Source organism: Lipotes vexillifer, unplaced genomic scaffold, assembly GCF_000442215.2.
Source record: "Lipotes vexillifer unplaced genomic scaffold, Lipotes_vexillifer_v1.1 scaffold184, whole genome shotgun sequence".
NCBI lineage: Eukaryota > Metazoa > Chordata > Mammalia > Artiodactyla > Lipotidae > Lipotes > Lipotes vexillifer.
This window is the reverse complement of record NW_006783561.1, coordinates 156626-170526: the sequence shown is the minus strand read 5'-3', so window position 1 is coordinate 170526 and position 13901 is coordinate 156626. Positions and strand designations below refer to the sequence as shown.

Below are 13901 nucleotides of genomic sequence, written 5' to 3'. Positions count from 1 at the left end.
AGCAGGAATTTTAAAGACTCTTTAAAGGTTGCATGTAGGCGTGCATTATGGATCACCTTCCAGCTCTTTCCCATAGGGTTCTACCGAGAGCACAGAGGCAGTAACTGAAGGCTAGGGGCAGGGTGAAGAGTTGGGGAAGGCTAGGGGCAGGGTGAAGAGCTGGGGAAGGCTAGGGGCAGGGTGAAGAGCTGGGAGAAATCCCTCTGAGGCACACCAGTTCTTCACTTGAGTGCCAGGCAGTGGCTCCCCAAAGGCAGAGGGCAGCACAGACAGAAAACTCCTGAGGCACAGAAAACTGACAAAGGAAGAAACACTTGGGGATTGTTGTGTAGCAGAGCGAGTAAGCTTTGTAAGTGGCAGTCGAACTGGCCCACTGTGGAACAGGCTGTGGAACAGGCTGCCAGATGAAGTATGGCAGTCAGGTAGTAGATGGCCACTTATCTGAGAGCCATTAGAAGGAACTCCATGGAATGGGAAAGTAATCTAGATCTTTGATACCCAAAGTTTGGTCCCCATACAGTTGTAGTGGCATTACCTGGCAGCTTGTTAGAAATGTAGAACACCTCAGCCTCACCCCAGACCTACTGAATCATTTTTTATTAATTAAAATTAAGTAATTTTTACTTCAACAAGACCCCTGGGTGAGTCTTATACACATTAAATTTTGATAAACATTACCTTTTAAGGTACATTCTAATCCTTAAAATTCTACTTTAATAATATGTACAATCAATTCCCATGTAGTGAGCTCTATGGAAACTAAATGCATGGTCCAGAAGGAAAAGTTCAATGCGGGTAATATCAAAGAGGCTTCACTGAGGAATCAGGAGCTGAGCTGGTCCTCAAAAGCTGGAGGAAGAGGATGGTCATGTCAAGAGATAACATAAATAAGGATACTGATGCAGAAATAGTGGTATGGACCAGCCCATCTGGCAATGGACAGAGCGATTAACTAGGACTGTTACCTTAGTTTCTGCTAAAATACCCCTGAGCCCAACTTTTCAAAAAGATATAGGTCACATATCTTGTCCCCAAGAAGCTTAACCCAAATACTGAATAGAATGGTCTGAATGCTCTATTGGAGGCCCAGGTAAAGGGCTGTCATAGCACAGGGAAGCAGCAGTTTATTCTGACTTAGAGATTTGGAGAAGACTTCACCGAAGAAGGGTCATTTGAGCTGAGCCTTAAACGCAGAGTGGGGTAAAGGTGCTCCAAGTTGAGCAAATAACCTGAACAGCTCTGGGTAAAGAATCAGTCTACCTTGGCTAGAGTGTAAGGAACATCAGAGGGTAAAGTGGGATGTAAGCCTGGGAGAGCTTATAGGCATGGACCAAAGGTCCTGAATGTCTGCTGGAGAGTTTGACCTTATTTCATAGGCAATAGAAAGTCACCATCAGTTTTAGTTGGGGAGCAATGTGATTAAGCCCACTTTTTATAAAGATTAATCTGGAAGTAATAGTTTGGAGACAAGTTACTGTTCCTGATATCAGGTCTCTACTGGGGTGATAAGGACAAGATTGTAAAAGGGAATCAAAATGAAAAATGCTGCAAAGGCAGAATGGGCAGGTCTTGGCCAGGACAGGCCCCTGTCACTTCAACATCGATAAAGTTGATTCTGATCTTGGTTACTAGAGGCAGTGGTGGCATTAATCATGATAAAATGCAGGAGGAGGAGCAGGTTTAGGAGGCAGGGTAGAGTTCAGTTTAAGTCATCCTAAATACATACTGTCCCCTATCTGGCTCACATGACTTTCCTCCCCTCTCTTCTTAGAACTTCATTATAAGAAATTTTGTTGTTTCTTAGGTGACTGTATCTCACTTCTCATTGACTAATCCATGTTCTCTGCTATTCATCATGCAAAAGGGATATAAAAATAAAAAGTCAACTCAGATGCTGATGAGAGTGGTGCCATCATTATATCATCAATTTAAATTTAGAAATTAAATTACTTAAAATAGAGAAATGTAAAAAGTACAACAATGCTTTTACCACATGCACAGTCCGAAATGCCACTTTTGAAAGAGAAGGCTTTTGGAGACATTCCTTTCCCCTTTATTAAAAAATCCAGTATACCTGTGATAAAACCAATTATGTTCAGTTGTATTAGGTTCTTGTGCAAATAAAAACTTGGGTAGTTAACTAAACACTGTCCTAAACATATAAGGAAAATAAATAGATGGTCTCTTAGGAAATCTGTCACTTTAGAATGTGAGACTAATTTAAGAGCCGCCAGAGCACCCTGATTAAGACCATGAAAAAAAGTTGTAATTGATGATGTCACAGAAGAAATGACATTTTTTAAGAAGAATATTCTTTGGCAAGATAAGTAATTTTTTTTTTTTTTTGCAGTACACGGACCTCTCACTGTTGTGGCCTCTCCCGTTGCGGAGCACAGGCTCCGGACACGCAGGCTCAGTGGCCATGGCTCACGGGCCCAGCCGCTCCACAGCATGTGGGATCCTCCCGGACTGGGGCATGAACCCGTGTCCCCTGCATCGGCAGGCGGACTCTTAACCACTGCACCACCAGGGAAGCCCAAGATAAGTAGATTTTAATTTGAAGAAAACGTACTTTATGTTTCAGCTAATGAGACGCTGTGGTAGATTGAATCGTTGTGCCCAATGTTTCACGAATTTTCTGTGTTAGAATTAGTTATTCATGTCCTTTGCCACATGACTCTGCCATTCCTCCCAGTGTTTCTCCAGCTTCCTAATGTTGGGCTTAGCCATATGACTTATTTTGGTCAGTAGAATGTGGATGGAAGTGACAGGGGCCTGTCCTGGCCAAGGCCTGAAGAGGCCTCCTGTATTTTCTCTCCCTTTCTTGTGCCTCTACCACTCATCATGGGAACATGGCTCAGGAAGCCACCAGACAAGGAGAGTGGGAGATATATGGAGCAGGCCTGAACCAGACCTACCACCGCAAGTAGATATACTAGCTGACTTGCAGACCCATGAACATGAAAAATCAATGTTTATTGTGGTAAGCCACTGAAATTTTGAGGTTGTTATAAGAAATTTAAAAGAATTATAAAACTAGCACAAACTGAAAGAAATACCTGGCTAGCACAGGCTAACTATGAGCAACTCATGTTCTAACAAGATAGCAACTATTAGACTCTGAATCAGAGAGGAATGAGACCAATTTCAGTGAAATTCAGCTCATCTTTCAAACTGACAATAAATGAGAATATATTTTAATAGTAATGTTACTATTATATGGTAAACTTTGCTCTGTGAGCTATTAAGAGACTAATCTTTATTTTAATATTCAAATTTACATTTTGACCATAGAATATAAGCATCCAATTATCTTGTATTATCTTTGAATCCAGATTAAATTTCCCGAAGGTCTGTCATCAGGCACCTTGGCCTGAATAATAGGCATCTGTGTCTTCACAAAAAAGGCAACAAAACCTGAGGAGTAATGTGAAATTCTGCACTGGGATGTTAAAAGCTTGTTAAGAATAATGTTAAACTTCATATATAATAAATAATATCAGGAATGTTATAGCATCTATAGCTGTTTAAAGAAAATTCCCCCCCTCAAGAGAAAGACAAAGTGTTATTGCCTGTGTCTTTTTAGCTTTGAATGTACTTTTAGACATGTGCTATTCAATATGGTAGCTGCTAGCCACACGTGGCTATTGAGCACTTGAAATGGAGTCCTAATTAGGATGTGCTGTAAGTGTAATATACACAACAGATTTCAAAAACTTAATATTAAAAAACAAAAATCTCATTAATAACATATATTAATTACATGTTGAAATGGGTTCTAGGCACCTTCACCATAAGCATCTTTGCCATTGACATCTCTGCCACAAGCACTTCTGCAACAAACACTTTCGTCGAATAACTAATTGGCTGTAAGGCAAATTCCCTGTGAAAGATAAAATAACTGGTTGACAGTTTTTGGTTTGACAGTTTGGTTTCAACTGGTTGGAATATGTTAGCATTTCTTCCAGTTGGCGACATTATTGATGGCTTTATCGAGCTGGCATATGACAGTGATTTGCCCCAAAAGTTGGTTTCCTATTTTGAAACACACTACAGTGGAGGAGAAAGACGCCAAGGTCCTGGAAGGTGCGGAGGTGAACCCACATTTCCCACACAACTTTGGAACATCTATCAATGGACATGTGACAATATGCCAAGAACAAACAACAACCGTGTAGAACCTTTCAAAACACAACACAAAGCTCAGTTACAAAGATGCCTCTAAGTATTTGGAAACTTACATCACTCTTTACAAAGGAAGAAATTTTAGCAAAAAAAAAAAGTACGATGCAGAACGAGGAGACAAATCAATGAGCAAAAAAAAAAAGTATAAAATGCTATGTAAGACTTGGAAGACAAGTGCTTAGATACAACCCACAAAATAAAATCAGTTATGTGCACAGTATTGCCATGAATCAACACATACTTTAAATGTACTCAAATATTTTATATTTCACAATAAGTCTTGAATTTTGTTATTCGTTTCATTATGTCCTTTTAATTATCCCTCTTTGATTTTCCATTATTTTATCTATTATGGCAAAATTGCTTTAGAGCCAATTATTTGCAGTGAAATGTTTGTGGCAAAAATGTCTATGCCTAAGATGCTTAGAGCAAAAGTACCTAGAACCGGCAGCAAAACTTACAGATGTGGTTCCTTGCACATTTTGTTGTATAAATACCATGACAGCAAAAAAGCCATGCCACTCTTCACTAATGCAACTCTTTCACTAAATTAAACCCTGGGGCAGTAAGATATGGCATGGCTTTAAAACTCAGTGAGCATCTTTGTGGTGCAACTGGTTAGCATGCTTGGCTAAATGGAAAGGTTGACAAGCCTACCACAGGATGGTCTTATCCCCAGCCAATAATTTCTTAGTGATGAAAATATTCTGGAATTAGATATTGGTGACAGCTGCACAACATTGTGAATGTACTAAATGCCACTAAATTGTATATGTCATAATGGTGAATTTTAGGTTATATGTGTTTTACTGCAATAAAAACAAAACCCCAGCAGATGTGTTGGAGGATGCACTTTCCTGACCTTGTGTTGTAACTGTATTTTTCTTCCTGACATGTGTACACCTACCAGATAATATGCCCTGATATTTGAATGCCTATGTATATGTACAGCAGCTTTTAAAATAATCTCTGGTCTGGCTGTCCCACTCTAGCATTTTGGCATCACCCAGGAATATGTGACTTACCCACATCCCTCTTTTGTCTTGGATTAACTATTGGATTAATTGCACCTCCCATAAATTCCTTTGTAGGACTCTTTCGCCCTAGCACATACTTGCCTAGACTAGAAAATTCTCCCATGCAAAGGGCAGGCTGGGCATGGGATATGTGTCTGTCTTCTCCAAAGGCATTGGATGGCTTTCTTAATAAACGGGAAACAGGAGAGAGAAAGGGTCTGTAAGACCACAAGTGAATCAGTTCCCAAGATTCTTCTTTTAGCCAGGGCAACTTCCCAGCACAGGACTCAGGACTCTCAGTTCTTCTGGATAAAGTCAATATTGTTCTTTTATAAAGCAACTATCATGAAAGGAGGCAGGTCTTCAAGAGCTACACAAGCACAGAGTACAAAAGAGAAAGGGGGGGAGTTTGGAGAGACTCACAAAAGAGACAATGTCTGCCAGGAAGTTCTTGAGGCAGTGGGTGGTAAATACCTCCCATGGAAAGGCTTCAGCAAAAGCCAAGGAAGCTTCATGCTGGTCAAGACTGGCCTTGTACACCACTGTGGAGGAAAGTGCTCCCTGGGCAAGTTTTCTTCTCACTCCAGCCAGCAGATTTCAGCTGTTCCTGCTATACCATGTCTTTCCAGAAATACGAAGGCTTGTGAAAGATAAATATGCCTATTATGACCACTATGACCAGGATCAGGGAGAAGAGGACCATGAGGAAGACATATGTGGAGTGGGAGAGAGGTGTGGACAGTGGCTCTTCAGATGGGATCATGTTGGTCAGGTTCAGCATGTAGCCCAAAGTCCACCCCACGCTGGTGCTCCGGACCTGCAAACAGTGGGGAAAGTCTGTTGTTTCTGGTCTGAGGATTAAATGAGCTTTCATGCAACCCTATCCATAACACTGAGCAACCAGGAAGTGAGAGCACCATGTTCAGTTCTCTAAATGGATTACTTTTATATTCTGAATTGGGATGATGGCTGTGGGGAAAATGGAGCAGGAGCAAGTGATTAAGAAGGAGAGTGTGGGGCCTCACTACTAAATTCCCCCAATTCAGAGAGGAATTTGGGGAATGACGGCTCAGTTCTCCTGCCTAGAAGAACTTAATTCAAATTAGGCCTTTGGAAATTTGCATTCTTCTTTTGCTGTTTGTGTGAATGTGGGTGGCTGGGGTGGGGAAGTGGGGGTGGATGACAGGAAGCGGGCAAAGGGTGAGAGAATAATGACTGTCCCTGGCCTTGTGTATCAATGTCAGGCCCAGGAATCTCATCCATATGAAACCAGGACTTCTTTTATGATTCAACTAGGGAAAAACTGGGGAATAATCCCAGCAAGACAGTCTTACTTGACTAAGATGAAAGACTGCATATGCATGAGAAAGGATTCTTCTTAAATAAAAAAACATTCTCCAACCCTGCCATCTTCCTAGGAATATTTTCAAGTCACCTCAAAATGTACTGAAATACAGGTAGTCTATGAATAACAAAGAATTGTGGAAATGTTTGTATTACATGAGTTGTATGTGGTCATTCATGGTAGGAAAATCATGAAGTACAGATAATCCTCAAAAAGAAAATAAAAACCACCTCTACTTCATCATTCAGAAGTTGCTGCTATTATCATTTTGTGACATGTCCTACCAGTCCTCTCTGTGCATGTTTTTCACATAAAAAATGGAATTAAATTGTATGTAGAATTATTCACTTAACAATTCCTTATAAACATCATCCCATGTCTCTTAAGGGATTTCTGCAACATCATCACTGACATGAACTGCCTTATATGTTCATTTTTACTCACTTTGTTCAATTATTTATAAATCCTAGAAATGGAGCAACTGGACAAAATGATATACATGTTTTAAGGCTCCTAGCTCATGTTGTCAAAACAGTCTTCCCAAAGGTTATGCCAGTTTACATTCCAACCAATACCATGTGGAATGCTCCTCTCCCCTAAACCTTTACCAGTACTGGGAATTAATAATCTGTAAAAAGGCCCATGTCCCTTTATGGGGAATGGAACCATATCTGACCGCCTGTGTCAAAGAAGCCTCCAGAGTTAGAGGAGTTATCACTTAAGGTTTAGAAATAATGGATCATAGATTGGAGTTCAAAGAATATAAATCACTAGGTAAATTTGACATAGACATATGTCTCAAACACTGATGGAATGGAAGGAAGACTGGGATGTTAAAACAAGGAAAAGATTTTAATTAGCAAAGTCAATATTGATAAGAGTGTGATGAAACTAGTATCTTTAAGGCTACTACAGCCCTCTGCTGCCTCAATGCTTTGTTTTGCTTGAAGTCACCATATTTAATAAAGGGGTAAATTGCTTTTGCCATTAGTGGGTATGGGTTTAAAAGGTAGAGAAACACTGCTCTTGATATTTTTCATCAAGCATGAGTGTGCCCATGAGTCTCGCTGCCAATGTAATGTTGCCCTATGCCTGGATACCTTCAGGTAATGATATGGTAATGCAAAGCTATGGGCTTGCTTAAGGCTCATGCTAAGCCTGGCTTCTAAGCAAAGGCCCCCATTCACAGCCACTCATCTCATTCTTCACAACGAGCTTTCAGATTGGTGAGTCTTGAAGCTACAACCAACAAGGCCTTAACCCCTTGTGACAAACCATGATCATCCCTTCTGGATTCACGAAGGGGCCTTTGAGATGGATGTTGAAGTCAGCACGCAGCATCACTGTGGCTGTTGAAATACTGTTACATTACTATCTCATTTTTTGTTTTACAAGGGGTTAGTCACTGTTATGTGAGCAGCAAGGCGAGGCTGAGAATGCAAGTAGCCCTCCTTAGATAGGATATCCACAACAGGCTGGTCAACATTATCAGGAGAGCTGGACACAAAGTGCCATCTTGGGTTAGAGGTGAAGTGGTAGGACAGGACATCACCCCAAAATTAAATCGGGTTGACTCCTACCTCTTTTAAGCCCAAAGCTGCTTCAGTCACTACCACCCAACCTCCCCGCAACCTAACAAACCTTGCCCATGAAGTGAATATTCTTCCAGGACTCAGCTGTAAAATGATAGCCATTCAGAAGAAGAGCCAGGATGTAGGTGCCAGAAAAGCAGTATTCACTCAGGTACTTCTCCTTCACTTCACCAAAATACATCTGCAGCTGGAAGTGAAGTGAAGAAAACATCACACTTGTACAACAACAGGCACTTCTCCAAAGCCCTCATGTTCGCTATTAGAGCTGATCAAGAGAGGAAAAAGCCCCAGTTCACATGGGCCTGAGAGTTGGCCCCTGCAGAGAGCTTTGGGAGTGGTGTTGCACTCCTTCAGTGGGTGCAGGGGTTCACAGTTTAGGGTCTGTTAAGGAATCTTTTCCTCCACAGGGTTCTATGAGACATTGGTAAGTGTTCTAGGAAAAAAGTACTTTCTGTGGTCTGATAGGTTCAACCACACTGAATTTTACTATAGTTTGCCATCCCTTGTGAAACTTGAGTTTCACAATCACATTAGCATATTAAAAACTGTGAAAAATCTTGCATGAAAGAAATCTATTAATCTTTGTTTAACCAGAGTTTTCTGTATGCTCTTGACCAAAGTCTTTGGTTTAGAGCCTCTATAAGCATCTTGAGGAAACAGTTTCATAAAAAGCCTTGCCACTCAGTTAGGTCTCTGGACTAGCAGCAGCAGCATCCCCTGAGCACTTGTTAATCCTCACCCCTGATCTGCCAGGGCAGAATGTACTTTTTAATATGATCCCCGTATGATCACATACATAGTAACATTTGACAAACACTGCTCTGGAACCCAGTTTCGGAAGCATTTTGCTCAAGAACCCGAGATGCTCGTCTTTCTCCACAGATCACCACTAGCTGCAAAAAGCCTCCCCTAACTGTTTTGTAAAGTGCTGAGGCATATTTGAGCTGCTCTTTCCAAAAGCGCTGAATACCCTTCCTTCATGTTCTAACTCAGACAAAATACTTGGAGAAAATTTCAGATGTCCAGGCTCTTGCACAACCTTCCTTCCTCTGTTGTCAGTGCCCACGAGAACAGCCTTCATTTTTAATTAGCTGCATATCTTCAGAATGAAAGCACTGGTCACTCGTGCAATCACTTTTGCAATCTCTCTTAAAATCACTCATTTTAAGTCACTTTTGTCAACTTAAAACAGCTGCTGTTTTGAGCCACTCCTAGGTGATCTGTTTTTATAAATCAGAGTAGACTCCATATCTTTCTCTCACGTCCCTGGAAACTTTCATCAGGTAGCACTGGATCTTGAATGACTCAGTGCCTCAGACAAGAAAAATTTTGTGCTTCAAATTTATGAATAAGTAAGAGATACACTGGACCTGTCTGATGAAAAAAGGGTCTTACCACAATGGTGTCTGTGGCAGATTCTGTGAATTGCCTGTCTTCCCTGGGAGTTGGGGGAAGGAGTGGGCGACAATGTGCTCAGCTCCAGGAAGTAGCTCATGATGGATCTAGGGCTCTAAGCCAGTCATAAAGTCCTGCATCCTGCTTTCCCCGCCAGTCCTGGCCAATGAGACGTAAGAGAAAAGACTACTAGGAGCTTCTGGGATAGCTTTTGCTTTCCTATAAAAAGGAACAGATGTATCTGGCACTATCCTTCTTCTGACCTCGAACACGGCTGTGATCCCTGAAGCTACACCTTGCTTCCATGAGGAAACAGGTCTAACAACAACTGAAGAATGGCTGAGATAGTCAAGCTGCCCACTCCATGCCGGCAACTGACTACTTCCGGACTTTGAATTAGGTGAAAACAATAAGACCTTTTCTGTTTAAGCCACTGTATGCCAAGTTATCAAGGAATGCCAGTGAACTTACTCTTAACTGAGTGTACCATCTAGGCTTCTCTAACATGAGTGCTGGATCTTGGTCACATTAGCATGACTTGAAGAGCACACTCACATCCTCCATGCTGTCAAGGGCAGAAAGCAATGGTAAGAGATGCTGTTTCTAGTCACTTACCTCTTCCCAAGGCTGAGAGCAGAACTTTTCCAACGTGTTAATCATCTTTTTATCAGTTGACTCTTCCTCTGATGTAAGGTTTAAAAACTCCATCACATAGTAAAAAGCTGAAAATGCCTGCAAGAGAAAAATGCTGAGTTTGGTGCAGTGTCCAACACAGAGGGACACTGATTCACTCTCCAGAAGGCCTAATAAAGTGCCTGGAAATCTCTGATGAGTAAATTATGGATCAGGTGATATTCCATCCCCAACAGTTGCTTCCTTCCTAGAAGGGGGTCACTTTGCTGCTGACATGCATTTCTGAGCCATCTGGTAGCTAATTTTCTCGATAATATTAATGGGAGAGTCAGGGAGAAAGAAAGATGGGGAAAAAAGAAGATAAGAGGAAAAGTTACAAAACTCCCATCTTTTTTTTTTTTTTTTTTGCGGTACACGGGCCTCTCACTGTTGTGGCCTCTCCCGTTGCGGAGCACAGGCTCCAGACGTGCAGGCTCAGTGGCCATGGCTCACAGGCCTAGCCGCTCCGCGGCATGGGGGATCTTCCCGGACCAGGGCACGAACCCGTGTCCCGTGCATCGGCAGGCAGACTCTCAACTACTGCGCCACCAGGGAAGCCCCAAAACTCCCATCTTTAAAAAACTATGTATTACTTATGAATTTTTAAAAATAAAATCTGGAAAATTCTATACAAAGGTAAATAACAGGAGTGATCTCTGGCAAAATTATAAGGTGTTTTTTTCCTTTTTATTTATGCCCTTTTTTTGCCTATTTTTATAATGTACATGTACTGCTTTCTTTAAATAGCCAGTGTTTATTTAACAAATATTTATTGCAGGCCTATCATGAGCTGGGCACAACTTAAAAGTTTTCAAAAATCATCAACATCATACAAGAGAACTACGTAAAAAGTTAAATAAACAAATGAGTAAAAAAGAAAACATTCTAAAGAAATGGAAATAAAAATAAAAATAACCAAATGGGACTTAATCAAACTTAAAAGCTTTTGCACAACACAGGAAACCATAAACAAAACAAAAAGACAACCTATAGACTGGGAAAAAATATTTGCAAATGATGTGACCAGCAAGGGATTAATGTCCAAAATATACAAAGAACTCCTACAGCTTATAAAAAAAACAAAGAACAAAAAACAACTCAATCAAAAAATGGGTAGAAGACCTAAACAGACATCTCTCCAAAGAAGACATACAGATGGCTGACAGGCACATGAAAAGATGATCAATATCACTAATTATTAGAGAAATGTAAATCAAAACTAAATGAAGTATCACCTCACACTGGTCAGAATGGCCATCTTACAAAAATCTACAAACAATAAATGCTGGAGAGGGTGTGGAGAAGAGGGAACCCTCCTACACTGTTGGTGGGAATGTAAATTGGTACAGTCACTATGGAGAACAGTATGGAGGTTCCTTAAAAAAAACTAAAAATAGTGTTACTATATGATCCAGCAATCCCACTCCTGGGCATATATCCAGAGAAAACTCTAATTCGAAGAGATACATACCCCGCAGTGTTCATACCAGCACTATTTACAATAGTCAAGACATGGAAGCAACCTAAATGTCCATCAACAGATGAACAGATAAAGAATATGTGGTATACATACACAATGGAATACTACTCAGCCATAAAAAGGAATGAAATAATGCCATTTGCAGCAACATGGATGGACCTAGAGATTATCATACTAGTAGAAGTAAGTCACAGAGAAAAGACAAATATCATATATCACTTATACATGGAATCCAAAAAAGTGATACACAAGAACTTACTTACAGAACAGAGAGAGACTCAAAGGCATAGAAAACAAACTTATGGTTACCAAAAGGGAAAGTGGGGGGAGGGGGGGGATAAATTAGGAGTTTTGGATTAACATATACACACTACTATATATAAAATAGATAGACCCAGCTCTACCCACCACCAGTCCCTCCCATCAGGAAGCTTGCACAAGCCTCTTAGATAGCCTCATCCACCAGAGGGCAGACAGCAGAAGCAAGAAGAGTGACAATCCTGCAGTCTTTGGAACAAAAACCATGGTCACAGAAAGACAGACAAAATGAAAAGGCAAAGGACTATGTACCAGATGAAGCAAAAAGACAAAACCCCAGAAAAACAACTAAATGAAGTGGAGACAGTCAACCTTACAGAAAAAGAATTCAGAATAATGATAGTGAAGATGATCCAGGACCTTGGAAAAAGAATGGAGGCAAAGACCAAGGAGATGCAAGAAATGTTCAAAAAAGACCTAGAAGGATTAAAGAACAAACAAACAGAGACGAACAATACAATAACTGAAATGAAAAATACACTAGAAGGAATCAATAGCAGAATAACTGAGGCAGAAGAACGGATAAGTGACCTGGAAGACAGAATGGTGGAATTCACTGCTGTGGAACAGAATAAAGAAAAAAGAATGAAAAGAAATGTAGACAGCCTAAGAGACCTCTGGGACAACATTAAATGCAACAATATTTGCATTATAGGGGTCCCAGAAGGAGAAGAGAGAGAGAAAGGACCCGAAAAAATATCTGCAGAAATTATAGTTGAAAACTTCCTTAACATGGAAAAGGAAATAGCCACCCAAGTCCAGGAAGTGCAGAGTCCCAGGCAGGACAAACCCAAGGAGAAACAGGCCGAGACACATAGTAATTAAATTGACAAGATTTAAAGACAAAGACAAATTATTAAAAGCAACAAGGGAAAAACGACAAATAACACGCAAGGGAACTCCCCTAAGGTTCACAGCTGATGTCTCAGCAGAAACTCTACAGGCCAGAAAGGAGTAGCATAATACATTTAAAGTGATGAAAGGGAAGAACCTACAACCAAGATTACTCTACCCAGCAAGGATCTCATTCAGATTTGACAGAGAAATCAAAGCTTCACATAAAAGCAAAAGCTAAGAGAATTCCTCACCACTAAACCAGCTCTATAATGAATGCTAAAGGAACTTCTCTAAGTGGGAAACACAAGACAAGCAAAGGACCTACCAAAAAAACCCCAAAACAATTAAGAAAATGGTAATAGGAATATACATATCAATAATTACCTTAAATGTGAATGGATTAAATGCTCCAACCAAAAGACACAGGCTCGCTGAATGGATACAAAAACAAGACCCATATATATGCTGTCTACAAGAGACCCACTTCAGACCTAGGGACACATACAGGCTGAAAGTGAGGGGATGGACAAAGATATTGCATGCAAATGGAAATCAAAAGAAAGCTGGAGTAGCAATACTCATATCAGATAAAATGGACTTTAAAATAAAGAATGTTACAAGAGACAAGGAAGGACACTACATAATGATCAAGGGATCAATCCAAGAGGAAGATATAACAATTATAAATATATATGCACCCAACATAGGAGCACCTCAATAAATAAGGCAAATGCTAACAGCTATAAAAGGGGAAATCAACAGTAACACAATAATAGTGGGGGACTTTAACACTCCACTTTCACCAATGGAGAGATTATCCAGAAAGAAAATTAATATGGAAACACAAGCTTTAAATGACACAAGAGACCAGATAGATTTAACTGATATTTATAGGACATTCCATCTGAAAACAGCAGATTACACTTTCTTCTCAAAGGCACATGGAACATTCTCCAGGATAGATCACATCTTGGGTCCCAAATGAAGTCTCGGCAAATTTAAGAAAATGGAAATCATATCCTTTCCAACCACAACCCTATGAGACAAGGTATCAATTACAA

At 40.4% G+C, this 13901-nt stretch overlaps 1 protein-coding gene and 1 pseudogene across 3 annotated transcripts in view; both read right to left on the bottom strand.

Annotated features, from left to right (window-relative positions):
• Nucleotides 1-1854, bottom strand: part of LOC103071658 (52 kDa repressor of the inhibitor of the protein kinase-like) — a 9861-nt pseudogene extending 8007 nt beyond the window's left edge.
• A 3653-nt stretch (nucleotides 1855-5507) lies between these two features.
• Nucleotides 5508-13901, bottom strand: part of ENTPD1 (ectonucleoside triphosphate diphosphohydrolase 1) — a 94877-nt gene continuing 86483 nt past the window's right edge. For 2 of the 3 annotated variants that reach the window (XM_007456174.1, XM_007456173.1), the window contains exons 8-10: nucleotides 10149-10265; nucleotides 8188-8325; nucleotides 5508-6018 (exon numbers count right to left, since the gene is read on the bottom strand). In XM_007456174.1, the coding sequence (XP_007456236.1) occupies nucleotides 5812-6018; nucleotides 8188-8325; nucleotides 10149-10265 (462 nt within the window). In that variant the 3' untranslated portion in view covers nucleotides 5508-5811. The remainder of the gene's footprint in view (nucleotides 6019-8187; nucleotides 8326-10148; nucleotides 10266-13901) is intronic. The other variant, XM_007456175.1, reaches the window with a different exon arrangement.